General features: G+C 37.7%; 1 protein-coding gene across 3 annotated transcripts in view; it reads right to left on the reverse strand.

Annotated features, from left to right (window-relative positions):
- Positions 1–371: 371 nt before the first annotated feature.
- ARHGAP29 (Rho GTPase activating protein 29) overlaps positions 372–24938 on the reverse strand; it is a gene marked incomplete at both ends in the record, with an annotated part of 68804 nt that continues 44237 nt past the window's right edge. For all 3 annotated transcript variants that reach the window (XM_080692599.1, XM_080692598.1, XM_080692597.1), the window contains 8 exons: positions 372–1258; positions 7290–7398; positions 7525–7852; positions 10398–10624; positions 15236–15373; positions 15617–15805; positions 16312–16451; positions 17826–17924. In XM_080692599.1, the coding sequence (XP_080548725.1) occupies positions 372–1258; positions 7290–7398; positions 7525–7852; positions 10398–10624; positions 15236–15373; positions 15617–15805; positions 16312–16451; positions 17826–17924 (2117 nt within the window). The remainder of the gene's footprint in view (positions 1259–7289; positions 7399–7524; positions 7853–10397; positions 10625–15235; positions 15374–15616; positions 15806–16311; positions 16452–17825; positions 17925–24938) is intronic.

Consider the following 24938-nt stretch of genomic DNA (forward strand, 5'->3'; position numbering starts at 1 on the left):
TTCCAAAAAATAAAGCTGATTTTTCCCAACGTCATCTATTAGTTGAGAACTATATATATATATTAACAATGCATTTATATGGGCCATTTTATGGGAAAATCATCTGAACTTTAAAAAACATGACTCCGCCTGTTTTATTCACAATTTCAAACACAGAATTTAAAGTTAATTCCAGTGAAGCACAAATGTGGACCTATCAAAACATTCTCCCATTCAATATGACCAACAACAAATAGAATACAATGACAAACACCAAAATCTACACTTTGGCAATCTATACAAAAGGGACCCCATCAAAACATTCTTTCGCAAAACAAACACAATACCACAAAACAAAACAACAGCAAAAGAACACCTGAAGCTTGACAACCCTACACAAATTGTGGCATTTCATCTTCAAAACCTTCAAATTGCTGCATTCGTTTTAGCCTCGGTCTCTGGCATGTTGGATTCACATCAGGCAGGCCGTGCTCCTGAGAGTTCTCTTTAGGCTGACAACTTGGCTGCAAAGGACACGCTGACGTGTCTTCTGAGTCTGGAGTTGATTTTGCCACCTGACCCTGGGGTACATGAGCTGTGCTAGGAGCCACTGCTATTGAGGTTGAAGCTAGTTTCTCCTCATTCCCCCTGACACTGCTGTTGGGAGCATGTGGTTTATAAAATGTTGTCCAGGGCTGGGGCTGCAGTGTCCTGGGGGCTCTGACAGGAGCGAGAGGGTGGGAATCGGAGGACCGCCTCTCTGAGGCCCCTCTTGCTGACCTGGCTGGCTCCATGTCTGGCTTACTGGGCTGGGCAGCACTTTCAGAATAGTCCCCGCTGATCCTGATGCTCGCTGCCACTCCTTTCTCCTGGAGCACACTGGGCACAGTCACTTCAGTTTTGGCACTTAAGCTGTTCTGTTCACACTGTTTGCCCCAAGTTTTCTGTAGGACTTGCTGATCAAAGCCATTAAATTTGGAACAAATAGTAGAAGGGGTGTCTTTCTTAATAAGTCCATCGAAGGTAGGATTCTTGTAAAAATTGTCTGAATTTATACTTCCTACATTTCTGCTATTTCTCTCAGGAGGAGGGCTTGCAAGAAGTATTTTATCAACAGGCAAACTCATAGGTCTTGTCTTGGTCCTTGGAAAATAAATCTGCTCACTGTTTATTGCCCTATCAGATTTCAGAGTAAGTGGTTTAGAGGTCTTACAAACACCTTCCATCTTTTGTGATGCTGATTCTAACTCAAGGTCTACAGGCAAGCATACTTTGTTGTCTGAAAAAGAAAGATGTTTGTTTAACTTCATGGAGTCTGAGGAAGTTATACATGGACACACTTTCAAAACAACAGGAGTCTTATATACTTTTTCCAACATGACATTCTTAGTTATCTATATAAAGGAATTAAATACTGATATAGTATAAAAGGCATATTTTGAATTAAAACAATTAAAAAAATTTACCTAAATCAGTATAATGAATGGGCTACAAAGCCCATCTCAGGTTAGTTAAAGAAAAAAAATCAATCAAACAAACAAAAAACAATATATAACTTGTTTTATGTGCCACCCATGAAGGAATGTTTTCTGGATCAAAAGACTATCAGAATTTAAACAGGCAGATAATGACAAATCAACTTCAGAAAAATTACACCATTTTACATGCCAATCACATGTAGGTGTGTCCTGAATCCCAAGGACTTTGCTACCACAGTCTACTTTTTAGCCACATTGAGCTCACAGTGAACATAGCACAGGAGGCCTTGGATGCTCTCCAAGCATATCAATAAATAAATGAGGGACTTCCGGGAAGATGGCGACCGGGAAAAGCGGGGCTTAAGAGCCCTGCCAACAACCAATCTCTATTACCACAAAATCAGCGCCTTTCATAGCCAGAAAACACCATCACCAGAGAAACAAAAAAATCACCAGGCTCCAGAGAGAAAGTGGACTGAGAACAGAGCTCAGAGCCACAGAGGAGATACACCGGCCTCACGCCCAAGGACGTGGCAGCAGCGCCATACTGCCGGCGGCAGCGGCGAATTCACCGGATGGCTACAGCAAGCCGAGGTGAGCCGCTGTGGAACAGCCAGGCGGGATCTTTCAGCGCAGGGAGCACCTAAAGCTCCCAGTGGCTGAGCTCAGCACACGCTGCAGGGACTCAGAGTGGAACTCAAAACCAGAGAAGAAAAAATACACCAGTCTCACGGCCGAGGGCATGGCACGGCGCCATATTGCCACCGGCGGCAGCAGCAGTGAATTCACCGAATCCAGTACAGCTACATCTGCGTACTCAAGAACAGTGAGTCAAATTGTGGGCCACAGAGGAGAAATCCCAGTACTGTACTCCCTGGGAATTGACCCAGTGGGGGAGTGGCGGGAGCAGAGATATCACACCATAGGAGAACGTGCAACCTGGCACCCCCCCATAGTCTAAAGCAGCCTCGATTGACTCCCTGGGTCGGAGACTCTGTGATAAAACCCAGTAAAGGAGTAGTGGGGTCAGAGATACTACAGACTCGAGATCCAGAGCACCTTAAGCAAGGTCATAGTGACCCAAGGGAAGAACCCAGAGAAGGCACAAACTTCCGAAATCATGGGAAAGAGGAATAACACTGGAGCAATGAATGCCCACAACCCCACAACATCAGAACCCGATAAAACAGAAAATCAGAGATTTCTAGAAGATCAAATCAGGAAAATAACTGTAGAAATAATAGAGGTGCTTCGAAAAGAATTCAGAGAGAGCCAAAAAGAGATAAAGGATGCATTGATGAAGTAAAGGCCTCAATTCAAAGCATGAACAACCGATTAGACCACATGGAGAACAGAATCTCGCTCTTAGAAGATGAGCAATCCAAAAATGAACACATAGTTTCTAATCTAGAAAAAAATATCCGACAGCAGGAATCTGATATTGAAGAAATATGGGCCCATTTTAAGAGAGCTAACCTAAGAATAATTGGAATAGAGGAGGGAAAAGAAAGTGAAACCAAAGGGATCAACAATCTCTTCAAGGAAGTAACAGCAGAAAATTTTCCAAACATAGAGCAAGAGGTTGATACACAGGTCCAGGAAACTTATAGAACTCCCTTTAGACAGGATCCGAGAAGAGGATCCCCACGCCACATAATTGTCAAAATGACCAATGTGGAAGCCAAGCAGAGAATCTTAAAGGCAAAAAAAACAAAGGGCCAAGTGACATTCAGAGGCAAACCAATTAGAATCACTCCAGACTTCCCAAACCAAGTCATGAGAGCCAGAAGGGCTTGGAGTAACATATTCCAAACTCTGAAAGAAAACAACTTCCAGCCAAAAATTTCCTACCCAGCAAAACTTTCTATCAAATTAGATGGAGAAATAAGAAGCTTCCATGACAAACAGAAACTGAAGGAATTTATGTCTTCAAAACCAGCGCTAGAGAAAATACTCAAAGAGATTAACTACAAAGAAGAAATAGGTAACACACACCAGAACCAGAGAAACAAGAGTTTCCATCCAACAGACAACTAAGATTGGTTATCTGTGGAGATTCATTATTTATGTTAGTCTTTTACCTATCTCTAAATTGTATTGTTTGCTTTGATTGTTGTTAATTTTTAGGATTTCTAGTTGGAATATTAATATACCTTCAGATATAGCATTTGGAAATATTTTATCCCATTCTATCGGTAACTTTTAACTCTGTTTACATTGTCTTTGGATATACAATATTTTTTTATTTTTTAGGGAGTTTGTTTACCCTCTTGTTGCCTGTGCCATTGAAATCACATCCAAGAAATCACAGCCAATTTCAATGTTGTGAGGTTTTATGACCCAGATTTTCTTCTAAAAGTTTATAGTCTTAAGATTTATATTTAGGTCTTTTATCTATTTTGAGTTAATATTTGTATATGGGATTAGGTAAGGGTCCAATTTTATTCTTTTCCATGTAAGTATTATTTTTCAACAATATTTAGTTAAAAGATTATTATTTCCACCACCAAATGTTCGTGGAAACCTTGTCAAAAATAACTTGAAAAAAAAAATAACTTGACAATATAGGGAAGAATTTAGCTCTAGGCTTTTATTTAATTCCAATAGTTTATATATCTGCCTTTAGAACAGTACTACACTGTTTCAATTATTGTAGCTTTATATGGTTTGAAATCAGAAAATATATATCTTCTAGCTTTGTTCTCTTTCAAGATCGTTTTGGGTATCTAGAGTCCATATTCCATATTAGGATAGATTTTTTTTCTGAAAAATAAATATATAAATATATGATAGTTTCACCTAAAAAATAGAAAAAAATTTCTCTGGTAAGAAAGAAAGTAAAAAGAAATATTGAAATGTTTTCATGTAATTTTATTTTTTCAACATTATTTAGTTAAAAGATTATTTCCTCCACCAAATGTTCATGGAAACCTTGTCAAATATAACTTGACAATATATGGAAGAATTTAGCTCTAGGCTTTTATTTAGCTCCAATAGTTTATATATCTACCTTTAGAACAGTACTACAGTTTCAATTATTGTAGCTTTATATGGTTTGAAATCAGAAAATATACATCTCCTAACTTTGTTCTTTTTCGAGATCGTTTTGGGTATCTAGAATCCATATTACATATTAGGATAGATTTTTTTCTGAAAAATAAATATATAAATATATGATAGTTTCACCTAAAAAAAAAAAGAAAAAAATATTCTCTGGTAAGAAAGAAAGCAAAAAGAAATATTGAAATGTTATCTTTATGTTATCAAAAGCTTGGTATCAGACAAATGAAACTGTTATGTGAGATTATCATTTTTAATTTTGGATAAATTGCTATAATACTAGATGTCAACCACTAAGCCAAGCATGGGAAGGAGGGATGGGGAGGGAATGGGGTGGGGATCGGGTGGGGGTTGACTGGCGATGTGTGCATGTATGTCTACAAAAGTTTTCTTTGTATCCCACTATGATGTATGAATACAGTGCACCAATAAAAAATTAAAAATAAATAAATAAATAAATAGATGAGAACTTCCTTGTGGTCATATTAAGGCTGAAGAGTTATAAAAACCAAATCCCCCATGTACTTGTGGTTCCCAGATTTTCTTTCTTCTCTAATCTGGCCACATGGTCCCTGTCTTCTCTCCCAGAACCCTCAGCTCCTCACATACTGTCCTTTTTGCTGCACCTGTCCTAGAAACTCCAATTCCTGGAGAGGCCCAGCCCTGTGCCTGCATTTCTCCTTGCTGATGGGAAATAGCAAACACCTCTGTGCCTTGACACCAGTCTGACTGCAGTGTAGCTGGCCCTGAGCACAACCCGTGCCTTCTTCCCTATGACCTGGTCCTTCTTCCACACCCTTGGACAGCGGTTTGCAGACAGGTGCCCACCAGCATCCTTGTCAGCTGTCATCTCACCTGACCTGGGGCTGCTGGCCTTTCTTACCTGAATTCCAAAGCAACACTCTGGTGATCTGCTGTCCCCATGTTTATAGAGCTCCCTAAGGGATATGACCCACTGCAGTTGGAATGTTAAGCACCAGAGCATCTTTATCTGCTTCCAGCACAGTGCAGAAGAGCATGTGCTCTGCAGCCAGCTACCTGGGTCCTGGCTTGGCTTCTGCTTCACTTTTGCCCTGGGCAAGCCCATCACTGTCTCTACCTGCTTCACCTATCAACAAAGTCTCCTGCAGGCTTCTGTGTTGCCATGGTCTTAAAGATCTTGTAAGAAAAGGGCTTAGAACTACTTGGTATATAATAAACACTTGAAAACCATATATTTTTAAATGACTTATTGTTAGTTCTACTCCTAATTAGAGTCCAACTTCATGGGATAGTGAAACAGGTTAGGTTTAGAAATCAAATAGAGTTGGGCTCAAATCCTGATTGAATAATTTATTAGGTGCATGGCCTTGGCATTATTAACCTTTCTGTTAGCTATGGTTGAATAAGGTTATGTCATCTACTTTATAGGAGAGAATTGCTATCAAGATCAAATCAGATAAATGGAACCAAACAATGGGCCAGTGCTTCTCACAGAGCAGGTAGGTACTTGGCTCCCTTCCTTTTTAAACCTTCGTAGGCTATGCTCATAGATATTTGGTTATACATCAAATTTTATCCATAATAGTTATATTTTGGAAAACCAAAGTTCACTCTGCTAATATAGAATTACTGCAACAAATGGAAGCTCTTCTATCACCTCAGCTACCATTCACATCAGTAAAATTATCAGAGAAAAACAGTGAATTAAATAACCAAGGTGGGTGTGATGGCTTGTATTGTAATCCCTGCATTTGGGAGTCTGAGACCGGAGGATTGCGGCTCACAGACAGCCTCAGCTACTCTTAGTGAGGCTCTTCGCAACTTAGTGAGACCTTGTTTCAAAATAAAAGAATAAAAAAAAAAAAATAGGGCAGGGGTTGTAGCTCGGAGGTCAAATGCCCCTTGGTTCCACTCCCAGACCCGCAAAAACAAAAAATAAAAACAAAAAAACACAGTTAAGGAAATGAAGGACATGTAGAGACAGATGTGTGCTTTATGTGTTAAAGATAGGCCACATGTAGTAAGTATGTAAAAGTTTTTTGAGTTTTAAAGTAGTCTAACTTCTTATAAGCAGAACAGTACCCTGAACTACAGTACACAAAATGTAGCTGATTGTTGAACATATTTTTTTTCTTTTCTTACTTTCTTTCTTTTTTTTTCTTTTTTTGTGGTGCTTGGAATCGAACCCAGGGCCTTGCACATGCTAGGCAAGTATCTATCATTGAGCTAAATCCCTAAACCCCACCAACCCGCTCAACATATTTCTGTCTTGACTCTATTTGGTGATCAGAAGTAAAAATGAAAGTAAAAATATTTTTAGGAGCACAAAAAGCATTTATGAATGTCAAGATATAAGACAAATATAAAGAATGATATTCATTTGAATGAAAAATACTCTTAAAAGGCAACTTTCTCAATGATTAGCGAAGTTAATGAAGCTTTGAAGTTTGGACTCCTCTCAACTTCATTCATCTTGGCTTTTATTTACTTACTTATTTTTTATTTATTTTAATTTTTTGCAGTACTGGGGATTGGACCCAGCGGCATTCTACCTCCGAGCTACACCTCCAGCCCTAATTTTTAGCCTTTTTGAGACAGAGTCTCACTGAGTTGCAAAGGGCCTTGCTAAGTAGATGAGGCTGTCCTTGAACTGCGATCCTCTAGTCTCAGCCTCCCCAATGTTGGAATTACAAGCAAGCGCCACCAAGCCCGGCTTCACCTTGGCTTTTAATCATGGCTTATTTGTAAAGCTTTAAGTTAGAAAACACATTTTTTTACATAGCTACTCACCAATGAGACATGTATCACATTTTTCTAATGCAATTTGCTTGTGCTCTGATTTCTCAAATGATATAGCTGGTTCAAAAGCTTTGCTTTCGCAATCTGCAGCATGGATATCCTGTTAATGGAAGAGAATTTTCACACTTGAAATGGCAAAACACACCTCAAACGGTTCAAAGGTTGTTAACTTATTAACATAAACATTACAAAGTTCTAATGCAATTCTATAAGGGTCAAAACTCACTTCCTTTGAAGAAAAAAAGAGTGGCTTTATGGAATGTTCTGAGTCTCTTTCTTCTGGTGATAGAGGTTTTGGAGGATAGCCTTGGTCAGCCTGAGGTACGCCACCACCTGCACTACATGGAACAGCATCTTGTGGCTGTAGTGACCCATCGAAGATCTTCTGTGAGTAAGTAATGAGGAACTCTACCAAACATGCTTGATTTGAATATTCAGCAAGGGAAGAAATGGTGACAGGGGCAGTTGTAGGCCTTGGCCTCAGGAGACTTGGTCCAAATATCACTCCCAGGTTTCTGGAGTTCATCTTATTTTCTTCTGCATGTTCTACTACCCTGCAAAGGAGAATACATAAGACTGTGTAAGATTTGCCTGTTAGGGTTCTTTAATGACAGTTTTTTTATTAGTTGAGGAGAGAAAAATGGTCTGCACAAGTCCAGGAAAAGTATGTCATGGGTAAAGTTTGGGGACTAGGGAAAGGATATATTTATTTGATTAAAATATTTACTACAGCCGGGCGTGGTGGCACACGCTTGTAATCCCAGCATTTGGGAGGTTGAGACCGGAGGATCGCAGTTCGCGGACAGCCTCAGCTACTTAGTGAGGCCCTCTGCAACTTAGTGAGACCCGGTTTCAAAATAAAGAATAAAAAATAGGGCAGGAGGTGTAGCTTGGAGGTCGAATGCCCTGGGTTCCACCCCTAGACCCGCAAAAAAAAAAAAAAAAAAAAAAAAAAAAAATTACCACAAGCCAGGCGTGGTAGTGCACGCTTGTCATCCAGCACTAGGAAGGCTGAGACAGGAGGACTACACAGGTTCGAAGCCAGCCTCAGCTACTGAGTGAGGCTTTCAGCAACTTAGTGAGACCCTGTTTCCAAATAAAGTATAAAATAGGTCTGGGAGTATAGCCTGGAAGTAGAAAGTCCCTGGGGGGTTCCACCCCATTACCAGGTAGACTATACATTCAGTTCAGTACATAATCACTATATACTATTTACAAACTAGTTTGAAAGAATGCAAAGCTGAACACTAATCTGCTGGAAGAGTAAATACAAGTACATGTATAATAATATCACAGATCACAACATATGATATATTCAACAAAAGGCACCCACTAAGGGCTATAGGATTCCGATTTAAATATTTTATACCCTTTAAATCCTTTGGCTTAATATAGGGCTTCTAGCTGCGCATGCTTGTAATCCCTGTGCTTGGGAGGCTGATTGCACAGGTTCGAAGCCAGCCTCAGCTACTGAGTGAGGCTCTCAGCAGCTTAGTGAGACCCTGTTTCTAAATAAAGTATGAAATAGGTCTGGAAATATATCCTGGAGGTAGAAAGCCCCTGTGTTCCACCCCCAGTACCACAAAAAAACAAAACAAAACAAAAAAACCCCACAAAACTACTCACTACACATTGAGTTTCACAGTATTACATTAAGATTAAATTCAATCAAGTTGTTTGGCACAGGGGCAAATGCCTGTAATCACAGTACTTGGGAGACTGAGACAGGATGATTGCAGGTTTGAGGCTAGCTTCAGCAATTCGGCAAGACCTTGTGTCATAATAAAAAATAAAAAGGGTTGGCAGTGTACCTCAAAGATAAAATGCCTCTGGTTTAATCCCCAGTAGCACACACACACACACACACACACACACACACACACACACCATCAACAACATCATCATCATCAAGTAAGTACAAGAAACAAAAGTTTTACCAGAAAAAAAAACACCCTAATAATTGCTCCCCTCCTACTATGGAGTATATGGTATATGTTCTGGGCCCTTACCCTGGAAACTGAAACATCACTGTTACTCGCTCACTGGCCACAGCTAGCTTTCTAGCCTCACTGATTGTCTCAATATTTCTCTCTTCTACTGCTATTCTTGCTGCTCTCATTGCCTTCCCTTTCTATAACTATTCAAAAAGACCTGACTGGTGTAGTAGTAAAAGCCTCCCACCTCCAACCCATTTTTCATATTGTTGCCAGAAAGATTTAATAGGCAAATTTAAACACATGAAATTCCTGGCTCAAAATTCTTTAGTGGGTACAGAAACAACACAGCAAACTCATCTATGCACGAGTTTCTTATCAGGCCTCCAGCTAGCTCAGGTCCTGCTACTGCTTACTATACTATAACCTAAACCATATTACTTAAATTTCTCATATGAAAATTGTTCTCCCATATTTCCATGTCTGTTGTCTTCTGCTTACAATGATAATCTGCATATTTCCCCCCATCAAATCGCTACTTAGTTCTTTACATCTGATCCAAGGGCTGCCTCCTCTAATTTTCCCCTAGCTCCACCTTCCCCTGAACATTAGGCCACGTTATGCACAACTATATGAACAAGAATGATGCTGTACTGCAGCTGTATGTAGGTCTGTCCCCCAAGATATGAAGCCACAAATGGCAGAAACCATATTTGCATCCTTGTTTCCCCAGACAGAGCTTGGCACAGAAGAGGCAGCTTAGGGAATAATATTAAGCTGCATGAATGTAAATATGTCTCCAGTTCCTGACACATATTTAATAAAAATAAAATTCATTTTGCTTTTTTTTATTTTGGTAATGAGGATGGAATCCAGGGACATTCTCCCACTGAGCTCTTTTTATTTTTGAAACAGGGTCTTGCTAAATTGCCTAGGCTACCTCAAACTTGTAATCCTCTTGTCTCAGCCTCCTAAGTACTGAGGTTATAGGTGTGTACCACCATGCTTGGCTGGAACATTCACTTTAAAAACAATACCACAACAATGTGAATGCACTACACACTACTGCACTGTATCCTTAAGAATGATTAAGATGGTACATCGTATTTAACAAAAAATGAATTACCAACTCACTAATATATCTCTGCCCATATACAATTCTTACCGCTTAAGATGTATTATGAGATAATGAAGGCTGTTAAAATTTGATGCTGGCAATTGTCTGAGAAGGTCCTTGCATCTTAGAAGAATTCGGTTTATTTCAATTAACATATATTGTTTGTCTTCAGGGCTATCCTTTTTTTTCTCTTGTTCTTCATTTATACATTTAATCTTTTTTGCAAGGTCTATAAATTCCTTGTATAATCGAAATAAAATAATTGGTTCTGGGAGCTAAAAAATAAAATTATGTTAGGAATATTATTTGTTTTTCCTTTTAATAGTTAACTAATATTAACAGTTACTCAACAATCTAGCATGTCCCTTTACATTAACAAGATTTAATGTTAGTCTTCATTTTTGTAGCACTAAGGCTTAAACCCAGGGCAAGTACTCTATCACTGAGCTATATCCCCAGTCCATAAAGGCCATCTTTAAATGTACATGTTTGCTACTGATGGGACTTATAAAGAAAATAGGGAATCATCACCATAGATTATGTTTATATTAAAAACAAGTTATGAGCTGGGCGTGATGGTACACACTTGTAATCCCAGCATTTGGGAGGCTGAGACAGGAAGATCACGATTCGTGGCCAGCCTCAGCTACTTAGTGAGGCCCTCTGCAACAGTGAGACCCTGTTTCAAAATAAAGAATAAAAAATAGGGCAGGGGGTGTAGCTCAGAGGTCAAATGCCCCTGGGTTCCATCCCCAGATCCCCCCAACTCCCCCCAAAACCAAATTATCAAATAAGTAAAACTCTAAACTTAAAGCTCCATGATGAGATTTAAAACTTTGATATATATGCTTTATTTATTATATTCATGAATGCCTCATAGTTAGCATGATCTTCAATGGTTTTACTGCGATAAACCCAGGATAATGCACAAAATAAGATGTATTAGAAAAAAATTTTATTGGCATGCAGGAGATAAAACAAAATGCTACAGGGCCCTTGTGTTTTATTTGGGCCAGATTAAAGATCTGAACCAGATAATATATCCTATAAAAATACTGTCAACATTTTATTTATCTAAGTTTTCATTACAGGTTGACTTGCCATGAGTAGATCAAAGGAAAAAGTTCTTCTCCCAAAGTAACAAATACCTGCTACCATAGTCAACTTCAATATTTCTACTACTTGACAATGGAAAATACAGTGTACCTCTAGCTATCTGATGTCTTCTATTATCTGTGGAAAGGTAGGTGTCACCCTGTGATCAATTTCTACCTCCATCACTTGGGACTCTTGGAGTTTTAGGTTTTCCAAATGAGCAAAATGAAAGCTACTCTAATATTATTTTAAGAACTAAGCATGGTTTCCTACATGAAAGAAGTGGGTATGTAATATTCCTGAAACAGAATGAGAGTTCAGAGTATTGAATTTTCATTCATTTCCTCTGCCTGACTGGCTGGAAGAAAGGATGATACACTTTGAGATTTATAGTCATTCAAAGGTGCTTAAACTCCTTTTCTCAGTTGAGGGTTCTGTAAAGAGTCAAGGTCTGTATATGTTTTCTTTCATATGTGGAAGCGAGAGGAAAAGTAGTAAACATAAGGACTTTAAATAACCTGGAGAGAGACCTATAAAAAGGTGGAAGGGGACTGGGGTAGGGACTTGGGAGGAACTGAGGAAGGGAAGCAGTTCCAATAATACTATGGCAATATATGAAGGTATCACTACAAAATGTTAATTTCACTAACATGTACAGGGAGGGAAGAGTGGGGAACAGGGGAGGATGCAGATATACCACAAGCATGTATGTTTGCACCATGCCGAACCTCACTATGATGTGTAATTGCAATGTACTAATAGAAATACTAAAAAAAAGTCATCAATATTTTCCTGGACTAACATGGCAGATCCAACAACTATATTTAATTTCTTTTCCCTTATTCAATGAATACAGTAGGCCCATGAGGATTGGGAAAATAGGAGAGAAGACAAATGCGGTATCTCAAAGCTAAAAAGCAGACCAACAAGTCCTAACTCAACAGCTTCAAGAAAGCTCACCTTCTATGAATCAACATGATTTACAGAATCCTAAGGAGCTTGGACCATTAGCAGTAGGCCCTTTTTGGGACAAGATGCGTAATAGGCAGGCTATCTGAGAAGGCTTAGCTCTAGATCTCTGTCTTTACTTCATGCTTTGGAATAATCTAGAGATGTTTTTTCTGGACAGTGTAAAATATAGTATCTCTGGACAGGCAATTCCAAGCATGAGGAACATACAGCAACTGCCTGAAAATGGGGACTTGTTGGCTACATACACACTGAATGTGGAGATTGTACAGCCATTTTATTCTCCGTGACTCCCAGAGTACTGCCACCACTTCTCCAAGTAAGGGAAAAAACAAAAACAAACAAACAAACAATTTCTAAGGAATCAGACCAGCCTAAGAGGAGGAATCTAAGAGACTTATACATCAGGTGCTTCCCAAACAGGCTACCTAAACTACCTTACTATAAAACTCAAATTTTTAAAATCCTTCACATATTCAAGAGCTTCCAGAGTTTTCCAAAGTCTAATGTTAAGCAGACAACCATGGAAGACAAAAATCAAAATCAGGAGAAAAAGAACAGTGTAAAGTTCTAGAACTAAGCTGTCATTAGGGTGGCTACTTGCCATGTATGACAGAGCACTGATACTTTGGTCCAAATTGAGATGTACTCTAGCCGGACGTGGTGGCACACGCTTGAAATCCCAGCATTTGGGAGGCTGAGACATGAGGATTACAGTTCGAGGAAAGCCTCAGCTACTAGTTAGTGAGGATCTTTGCAACTCAGTGAGACCCTGTTTCAAAATAAAGAATACAAAATAGGGCTGAAGATGTGGCTCAGAGGTAGAATGCCCCTGGGTTCCATCCCCAGTACCCAAAGCAAAAAACAAACTGAGATGTACTCTAAATGGAAAACACACCAGACTTCAAAGACTAATAGCTCAAAACAACAACACCCCCAAACCTCATACTTTAAAAAATACTTTATGTTCAAATGATAATATTCAATATATTAAATGAAATACTGATATTAACTTTACCTGTTTATTTTGACTTATGTGGTTACTAAAAATATTTAATGTTATATATGAGGCTCATGTTCTAATTCTATTGAACAGTTAGAGGACAAGTAAAAAAAACCCTTAAACAAACAACAACAACAACAACAAGATAGTAAATAGAAAAACATTACAGGTTGTCAAGTATTTAAACAAGAGTTCCAACTAGGAGAATACAGAGGAGAAGAAATAGGCAACAAAATCCAAAAAAGTTCCAAGAATCAATGATTGACAGTTAACAAGACTGGCCGAGTTCCTGGAGTGCACAGAATAGTGGATACAAATATATCTACATCTAAGTAAGTCACTATGAAATCTTAGGATTTAACAGAAAGAAAAAAAAGAAGACTATAATCTTTCAGAGACACAAAATAACAGTCCACATACAGAGAGTTAGAAATGAAATAAAGATTTTATGCTTCACAGAGACTAAAACCATGCCTTCAAAATTCAGAAGAATAATTTCCAGCTTAGAATGCTATAAACTTCCATCTTTTTTACACTATTCCATCTCCATCAGGAGAGTAGAATAAAGTCATTTACAGATGAATAAGGTTTCAAGTATTTATTCATATTCTACCTTGCTCAAGGATAGACATAGACAAAACAGAAAAATAAACCAAAAACAAAGAAGATAAGTGTTCCATCACAAATGAGAGATCACAGGATGACAGCTATATACCATATCTAAAAGTATCCACACTGGAGCAATAAAACTCCAGAGAATGCCATGGAGAGGACTATCAACACTATTATTGCTGTCATCTCTTCATTTTCACCCAAGGACAGAATGCCAGCTGGGCTTGGTCCAAATTTTTTTTGTACTTGGCTCATGACAATGTGCTGATTAAGTTCCTGTAACCCTTTCTGTAAGCTGCTGCCTGAAGCCAGTAAGGCCACTTATTTCACCTCGCAGATGTGTTTTCTTTGGACCTACTCCTGAAAACTGCAGGTACAATGTGAGTATAGAAAAATACAATATAGGACAGCCCATTCCCTGACCATATTCCTACTAAGCTGCTAACAGGAAAGTAAGCTGATGCCTACTGATCTGCCACAACAGCTACTTTGGCTTTGCCTACAGACCTCCCTAATAGCTAGTTGGAAATATCACTGAAGCAAAGCCAGACTGAGATCCAGGTACTGTTTTACCTACTGAATCTTCACAGCAGTGTGAACACTGGTCTTTTTTTTTTTTTTTTTTTGTGGTACTGGGGGTGGAACCCAGAGGCTTTCTACTTCCGGGCTATACTCCAAGACCCATTTTATATTTTATTTGGAAACAGGGTCTCACTAAGTTGCTGAGAGCCTCACTAAGTAGCTGAGGCTGGCTTCGAACCTGCGCGATCCTTCTTTCTCAGCCTCCCAAGTGCAGGGATTATAAGCATATGCCACCACGCCCGGCTAACACTGGTCTTTTTTATAATGCTAGATTTATCCTTTCAGATCAGTTTTCCAAAAGTTAATGATATGAAGACTCAGTAAGTCTTTATGTTCAGGACATGGTTAGATCTGCTAGGTGGAGTCGGGAGGCTGCAACCTGGAAGAAACACATGGATATCTCATGTAAAGGATAGTAATAGTCTGCTTTTTAAAGCTGGGTGATGGGAAATAAGTTTGTTTTTATTATTATTCTTTATATAATCTTTGATTTGCACATAAATAATTAAACATCTATCTGGTCTATTCCAATGAAAATGTATGTGTAGATTATGTTATAAATAAAATACAAGTCATATTATTGCTGTTTTTTACTTGATGGTAAGTTTAAAAAGTAAAACCTTACCTGTCGAAGATATAATTTTAAGACATCACAGATGTCATGTGAACTAAATTCTGAAATGTCTACCAAGTGCATTCCATTTTCCAAAGCTTGACACAGTTTTTCAGTTTTTATTTTGTTTCCACAAACACGATAAATTCCCTTGAATAGAAAAGAAAAAAATATTCTGCTTTAGTACCAATGACTAAGTGCATTTAAACATACTTGACATATCTATCTTAATTTTGTTAGTATTTTAGAGAAGAACTATTTAGAACCAAATGGGATAACAATTTCCAAATAAATCTGAATAAATTCAGTTATTACAAATGGTTCAAGTCTACATTTCATTAAAACAATCACAAAGGCATTTATAATTAAAAAATTTTAAGAGTTACACTGTACCTGTAGACACAAAGCTCTATTTTCAATCTCTGAGGCACATATTTTAAGTATAAAAGGAATGCCATCTGGTTCCTTTTTTGCAAGTTGTGAGAATTCTGCTCCAAATAAGTGTATTTTTCCCAGAAGTTTCTGATGACCACAAACGATGACTAAATTTTCCAAACACTTTCGATGACAAACAAGAAGACACTATAAGAAAATAACAGTTTTAAACTGGTTAACTCACCTTGAGACTATTCACAACTGAGCAAACTACAGGAAGACTAGTAACATAACAAAAATTAACTTAAAAGGTATTACTTGTGGTGTATGAAATACATTTAATGACAAAACAAAATACCAAACTATAGAATACACATTGTGGTACAATTTATTTAAAATATATTTGTAGAGCTAGGTGTGGTGGTGTATACCTATAATTCCAGCTACTCAGGGGCTGAAGTACAACAATCACTAATGTAAGACTAGCCTGTTCTTAGTGAGACCCTATCTAAAAACAAATTTTAAAAAACACTGGGATGTGGCTCAGTGCTAGACCACTTGCCTAGCATGTTGCCCTGGTTTCAATCCCCAGTACTCAAAGAACAATAATGACAAACACACATGATTCTAATAAATAAAAGCAATAAAATTATTACCAAAAAATATACAGTGAAAAAAGCAAGGGGGCCAATGCCATTTCTAAAAGATCTTACCTCTTCACATTCAACACCTTGGAATACCACAATGCCTTCACAATCCCTGCATTTTGTAGGGGATCTCAATTTGCGGAACTTATGTGTGACAGCAGCCTTTGACATCAATGTTTTCTTACATGTCCCAAGGGAATTGGGTCCTTATAAGAGAAATGTTACTATATAAGAATGAATGGTAAGATGACAAAAAAATTATGCCACATGATATGTACTTTTAATAATCTTTAGACTTTGCAATCATCCATATTATAGAAAATTATCAAATTTCTAACATGAAAACAAGCATCCAGTTTATAGATCTCTTATAAAGCACACACTTTATTCAAGCATTTTAGCAATGAGTAAAATATACCACCATGCCAGTAAGATAATTCTAAGAAGTCATGGCATGTTTTCAGAATCGGTAAACTTATACTTTATTAAAATGCCTTTTGTGGAGTTGGGAAGTATGTTCATAAGTGGCATTACATTTTTAGAGAAAAACCTGATAAACCCTTCAAAGAAAAATAGCTACATGAGAATAGTACGTTAGACTTATTTGCATTAAGAATAAAGCTATTCTTATATCATTATAAAATTATAGCTAATGCTAGCTATTCATACTTTAATATTATGTTGTTGATCAGATACTCCATTAATTTAGGAAATTACGTCAAAACAAGTATCTGGAGATATCAAATGTACAGAAGTTTATAGGAGTTTAATGTATAGGAGTTTGATGCAAGTAATTAAGATAACTGACTTTACTTTTATATCCTTCAGTATCCACAACTTTCCTTCTTGTCAAGAAATATACTTATCTATGTTTCCTGGTTGGCTTCTTGCACTGTTTCTTCAGGAAGAGCTTCTAAAGAATTTCTCATACTTTGCCACTTTTTTTAGTGTGTGTGTGTGCATGCACGCATGTGTGTGTGCATGCGCTAGTGCATGTGGGCGTGAATTGTAAGTTAGATACTAGAGATTGAACCCGGGGCATTCTACCACTGAGCTGAACCCTTGGGGCTATTTTATTTTGAAACAGGTCTTCCCTAAGTTGCTGAAGCTGGATGTGAACCTGTGATTCTCCTGTCTCAGCTTCATAAGTACTTGATTATAGGTGTGTGCCACCATGCCAGGCTTCAGCTAACCTTTTAACAGCAAGTCACTATACTGGGTTTATGAATGAGTACCTATCATTTTATTATCATAACAATACATTACAAATCTAATAATTCTACTCCCCCTGCTTTTTTTGAGGTATTGAGGATTAAGTCCAGGGCTTTGCACTTATTAACAAGCACCCTAATCCTGAGTGACATTCCCAACCCTGCTGCTTATTCTTCTATTTTAAACATTTGGTCAACACATTGCTTACCCAAACTTGTACATAATTATTGGAATATACTTAAGTTATTGTGATGTTTTGTTTAATAAACAGCAAAGTAATGATTCTTTAAAATTATAATATTCTTCTAATATCATGCAGTGCTACTACTTCAACTAGTTAATGGATCTTAATTTAGGTGACACAATACCAGTTTCTGAAGGGGAAGGTGGCTCTCTTTCATCTAGATCATCTGCAGAAGACATGGTTCCACTAGACGGAGTTCGTGGAAGTTTTCGATGAAAGTCTCCTAAAAGAAAATTGTGAACACCATTACCTGACTACTTGTAGAATATCAGAAATGAGTAATAACATTTTTTAAATTATTTAAATATTACTTTATTAAGCTTCAATTAAAAAATTTGCTTCTATTCTTATACTCTGGATAGCAGGGAATTCTAACACTTATTCCTGGAAACAAAAGGAATTTAATCAAATCTGACTTCTCCCAACAAATTTAAAACTCAGGATCAAATATTTCAATGAGACCTAACTGCCAACTCTAATAGTAATAGTAAGTATTAGAGTTTGTAAAAGCCCCTAAAACAGATAATTTTCTTTTTTTTTTATTATTATTTTACTTTTTTTTGTGGTGCTAGGGATGGAATCCAGAGGCTTTCTACTTTCGGGCTACACTCCCAGACCTATTTTCTATTTTATTTGGAAACAGGGTCTCATTAAGTTGAGGAAAGCCTAAGTAGCTGAGGCTGGTTTTGAACCTGTGCAATCCTGTCTCAGCCTCCCAAGTGCTGGGATTACAAATGTGCGCCACCACGCACAGCTCAAACAGATACTTTCTACTTATGCTTTCTATCTATATCTGAAAGAGTGGTAAGCATGACAATAAAGTTGTCATTAAATGTTTGTTGAGAAGGGAGACTGGGAAAGTAGGTGATGGGAATCCAGGGGAAAAAAAGAGGGATGGAAAAGGGGAGAAACTGGGCAGTGAAAATGGCCAAATTATGTTATAGGTATAATGTATCATAATGAACCCACTATTCTGTATAATTATAATACACCACTAAAAGAGAAAAATGGTTGTTGAATTAAGTTATAAACATGTATGATGTCGTCTAAAACTTTCTAAAATACACAGCCTTTAAATCATATACTAGTAAAATTGATTTATGTTACTAGTAAGACCAGAGATGGGAACTAGAAACACAGCTCAGTGACCTCTGGCTGGGAGCTAAAAACCACAGGATGCAAGCTATGAAAAGAGGATATAAAGTAGAGGATAATTGTTGGCGATGAGCAGCAAAGCATGCTTGGAAGGAGCTAGATTAGGAATGAGATTTACTCAACAAAATTATAAACAGCTCTATATCTAAGTAAAGAATTTACTTTAACTCAAGGTCTAATAGTCTTAGAGTTAAAGTTAGTAATATATTTTACAGATGACTTTAAACAACACCTTCGGACTTCTGGGAAGATGGTGACTGAGAAAAGTAACGTTTACGAGTCCCACTAACACTCAATCTCTACTGCCACAAAACCAGCGCTTTTCATAGCCAAAAATAACTATGAGCAGAGAAATAAAAGGAACAGAGAAAAAGAAGACTAGAAGAACAACCAGAGACCAGAAAAGAAACCAGCCTGCATTGCGGTGGTGGAGCCGCCAGCGCCATCTTGCCTCACAGCATCAGGCTCCAGAGAGCAAAGGTAAAAAGGAGCTGAAGTGAGCAGCTGTGGATCATTCAGGTGTAATTCTGCAGTTCTTTCAGTGCAAAGAACGTCTAAAACTCCCAGTGGCCAAGCTCACCACGCCCTCTAGGGACTCAGAACAGAGCTCAAAACCAGAAAAGAAATGCGCCAGCCTCACAGCCGAGGGTGTGGCAGCAGCGCCATATTGCCAGCCAGCAAGTTCACCATGCCTGCAACAGCTCCAGATCAGCGCACACAACAACCGTAAGTGAAATTAAGGCCCCTACAGGAGAAATCCCAGCGCTGCACCCCCAGGGACTTGCGCAGCTTTGATAATCTCCCTGGGTCTGAGATTTTGCACTCCAACCCAGTGAAAGAGTAGCAGTGGCAGAGATACCACACCCTAGTCACAGCTTCCCGTGGGAAAACGCCCAGCCTGGCACCCCCACGGTCTCATGCAGCCTCGATTAACTCCCTGGGTCTGAGACTTGGCGATACAACCTAGTAAAGGAGTAGTGGCAGCTGAGATTACCACAAACTCAAGATCCAGAACACGCTAAGAGAAGTTGTGGTGACCCGAGGAAGAACCCAGAGAAGGCACAAACTTCTGAAATCATGGGAAGGAGGAACAACAATGGAGCAATGAGCTCCCACAAGCCCACAATATCAGAACCTGGTAACATGGAAATTCAGAGATCTCCAGAAGATCAAATCAAGAATATAACTGTAGAAATAATACAGGACCTTCGAAAAGAATTTAGAGTCTAAAAGAAATAAAGGATGCAATCATTGAAGTAAAGGTATCAATTCAAACTATAAACAATCAATTAGACCACCTGGAGAATAGAATCTCGCTCCTAGAAGTTGATCACTCCAAAAACAAACGCATAATTTCTAACTTAGAAAAAAAATCCGACAGCAGGAATTTGACATTGAAGAAATATGGGCCCATTTTAAGAGAGCTAACCTAAGAATAATCGGAATAGAGGAGGGAAAAGAAGGTGAAATCAAAGGGACCAATAATCTCTTCAAATTAGTAATAGAAAATTTTCCAAGCATAAAGCAAGAGGTCGATACACAGGTCCAGGAAACTTATAGAACTCCTTTTAGACAGAATCAGAGAAAAGGTTCACCACACCACATAATTGTCAAAATGACCAATGTAGAAGCCAGGAGAGAATCTTAAAGGCAACAAAAACAAAAGGCTAAGTGACATTCAGAGGCAAACCAATTAGAATCACTCCAGACTTCTCAAAGCAATTCATGAAAGCCAGAAGGGTTTGGAGTAACATATTCAAAACTCTGAAAAAAAACAACTTCCAGCCAAAAATTTCCTACCCAGCAAAATCATCTATCAAATTAGATGGGGAGATAAGAAGCTTCCATGACAAACAGAAACTGAAGGAATTTATGTCTTAAAAACCAGTGCTAGAGAAAATACTTAAAGAGATTAACTACAAAGAAGAAATAGGTAATACACACCAGAACCCGAGAAACAAGATTTTCCATCCAACAGACAACTAAGCAAAGAAGAATAAACAGTATTTCAAACAGAAATAAAATCTCAACATGTTAGGAATTAAAATTATCTCTTAATAATCACACTGAATGTAAATGGCCTCAACTCCCCAATAAAAAGACATAAAGTGGCAAAATGGATTAAAAAACAGAATCCATCTATCTGCTGCTTACAAGAAACTTTCACACCTTACAAGTAAAGATTTCTATCTTTTTTTTTTTTTGCGGGTCTGGGGATGGAACCCAGGGGCATTCAACCTCCGAGCTACACCCCCTGCCCTATTTTTTATTCTTTATTTTGAAATCGGGTCTCACTGAGTTGCAAAGAGCCTCACTAAGTAGCTGAGGCTGTCCACAAACCATAATCCTCCGGGTTTCAGCCTCCCAAATGCTGGGATTACAAGCGTGAGCCACCATGCCTGGCAGTATTTCTATCTTTTAATAAACTTCTTTAAATCTTCAAAAAAAAGAAAAACAGAAAATCTTCAAATAAATAATCTAATGACACACCTCAAAGCCCTTGAAAAACAGAAACAATCGAATCCCAAAGCCAGTAGAAGATAGGAAATTATTAAAATCAGAGCAGAAATTAACGAAGTAGAGAATAAAAAAAAAATACAGAAAATCAATAAAACCAAAAGCTGGTTTCTCGAAAAAATTAACAAGATAGATAAACCACTAGCCAATCTAACATAAAAAAGAGAGAATCAACCCAAATTATGAAGATAAAAGATGAAAAAGGAGATATTACTACTGACAGTACAGAAATCCAGAGGATTATGAGAAATTACTTTGAAAAACTATACTCCAACAAAATGGAAAATCTGGAGGAAATCGACAACTTTCTAGATAAATACAACCTTCCTAAACTGAGTCAAGAAGATATAGAACACTCAAACCAACCAATAACAATCAAAGAGATTGAAACAGCAATAAAGAGCTTACCATCAAAGAAAAGCCCAGGACCAGATGGTTTCCCAAGTGAATTCTATAAAACCTTTATAGAAGAGCTAACCCCAATACTACTCAAACTATTTCGGGAAATAGAAAAAACCGGGACTCTCCCAAATACCTTCTATGAAGCCAACATCACACTAATACCCAAACAGAATAAAGACAGTTCAAGGAAGGAAAACTACAGGCCTATATCTCTGATGAACTTGGATGCAAAACTATTAAACAAAATACTAGCAACACGCATTCAAAACCACATAAAGAAAATCAAACACCATGACCAGGTAGTACTCATCCCAGGGATGCAAGGTTCGTTCAACATATGAAAATCAATCCATGTAATTCATCACATAAACAGAATCAAAGACAAAAATCACACGATCATTTCAATAGACGCTGAAAAAGCATTTGATAAAATTCAACATCTATTTATGATAAAAACACTGCATAGTGTTTGAATAGAAGGAATATATCTCAACATCATAAAGGCAATCTAAAATAAGTCTACTGCCAACATCATATTAAATAGGGAAAAACTTCAAGAATTCCCCCTAAAAACAGGAATGAGACAAGGATGTCCATTATCACCACTTCTTTTCAATATAGTACTAGAGACTCTAGCCAGAGCAATAAGGCAAGAAAAGGAAATCAAAGGAGTACAAATAGGAAAAGAAGAACTCAAACTTTCACTATTTGCAGATGACATGATACTATATTTAGAAAACCCAACAAAAACTCAACCAAAAGGCTACAGAACTGATCAACAAATTCAGCAAAGTGTCTGGATACAAAAATAAATCTTAAAAAATCAGAAGTTTTTCTGTACACCAACCACAAATCTACTGAAAAAGAAATTCAGAAAACATTTCCACTCAGGATCTCCCCCCCCACACACAAATACTTAGGAATAAACTTAACCAAGGAGGTAAAAGATCTCTACAAAGAAAATTATAAAACATTGAAAAAAGAAACTGAAGATCTTAGAAGATGGAAAGATCTTCCATGTTCATGGATAGGCAGAATAAGTATCATTAAATTGGCTATCCTTGCAAAAGTGATCTACAGATTTAATGCAATGCCCATTAAACTACCAAAATTGTTCCTCACAGACATAGAAAAATCAGTCCTTAAATTTATCTGGAATAACAAAAAGCCCAAAATAGCCAATGTAGTTCTCAGCAACAAAAACCATGCAGGAGGAATCACAATACCTACTACAAAGCCATTGTAATAAAAACAACGTGGTACTGGCACAAAAACAGATACATAGACCAATGGAGCAGAATAGAAGACCCAGAAACAAGTCCACACACTTTCAGCCAATTGATTTTTGACAAAGGGGCCAAATCATACACTGGAAAATAGCCTGTTCAACAAATGGTATTGGCAAAACTGGTTAACCATATCCAGAAAATTGGAAATTAATCCCACTTTCTCACCCTGTACAAGAGTTAATTCAAGATAGATCAAAGATTTGGAAATTAAAACAGAGACCTTGAAGCTTCTCCAAGAGGGAATAGGTTCAACACTGCAACACATAGGCACAGATAAAACTGTTCTCAACAAGACCCCAAAGGCACAACAAATTAAAAGGCAAATCAATATGTGGGAGTGCATGAAACTGAAGAGCTTCTGTTCAGCAAAGGAAACTGTCAAGAACCTCAATCGAGAGCCAACAGAATGGGAGAAGATTTTTACCACCTATGCCTCAGATAGAGGACTAATATCTAGAATATACAGAGAACTCAAGAAACTCAACACTAAGAAAACAAAGCATCCAATAACAAAATGGGCAAGCGACCTAAATAGACACTTCATGAAAGATGAAATTCAAATGGCCAATAAATGCATGAAAAAATGTTCAACATCATTGGCAATCAGAGAGATGCAAATTAAAAGTACCCTGAGATTTGATCTAACTCCAAGTAGAATGGCAATCATTCAAAATACAAACAACAACAAATGCTGGCAAGGATATGGAGAAGTGGGAAGTCTAAAACATTGTTGGTGGGATTGTAAATTAGTGTAACCACTTTGGAAAACAGTATGGAGGATCCTCAGAAGAATGGGAACATATCTACCATTCGATCCAGCAATACCACATCTGGGTATCTACCCAAAAGAATGGAAACCAAACTACCAAACTAATGAATGTGTATCTATGTTCATAGCTGTACAATTCACCATAGCCAAACGGTGGAACCAGCCAAGATGTCCATCAACAGATGAATGGATTATAAAACTGGGATATGTACAGAATGGAATTTTACTCATCCATTTAAAAAAAATCAATTACATCATTTTCAGGGAAATGGAGGGAACTGGAGGACATTATGCTAAGCGAGATTAGTCAGTCACAAAAAATAAGAAATCAGATACGTTCCCTAATATGTGAAAGCTAAGGAGAAATGGATCATAGGAGGAGCTCTAGATGAAAAAGGAAATCCTATACAGCAGCCAACAAGACAACCTAAATGAGGGGATGGGAGGGAGGAAGAAGGAAATTCTCTAAAACACACAATGTACTTAAACATATCGAAGTCAACCACTAAGCCAAGCATGGGAATGAGGGATGGGGGAGGGAATGGGGAAAAAAGAGAAAATAAATAAAAATAAATAAATAAAAATATTTTAGTAACAGGCCAAAAAGAAAAAGAAAAAAGAAAACCAACACCTTCTCCCCAAAAGGATTTTTCTCCTCAATATGCTTCAATGTGGGTGTCTAGTTTTTGCTTTGAATGTATTCCCAATACTAAGATATCACAGGTCACATGTCCTACTTTAGAACTCTTGTAATTATAAACTAGTTCCCTATCTTACAAACAGAAACTTGCCTCTGCCTGAATCCCAGTCTTTGGGAGGCTGAGATAGGAGGATTTCAGGTTTGAGGCCAGTCTCAACAACTTAGTGAGACCCTCAAGCTTCTTTAAGGAGATGGGAATAAAACTTTTAAATTATTTATTCAGCTAAACATAGAAATAAATAGCAACAGTATAGTCATTAATTCATGTTATGGATAAAACTTTTCTACTATAACCTCAAAATTTTATTTTGAGAACCTGTTTCAAAATAAAAAATAAAATAAGGCTTAAGTTGTAGCTCAGGGGTAGAATGCCCCTGGTTAGAAACATGGCCAGAAAAAGCAGGA

Source organism: Muscardinus avellanarius, assembly GCF_963383645.1.
Source record: "Muscardinus avellanarius genome assembly, chromosome: 3".
In the NCBI taxonomy this organism is placed as follows: Eukaryota; Metazoa; Chordata; class Mammalia; order Rodentia; family Gliridae; genus Muscardinus; species Muscardinus avellanarius.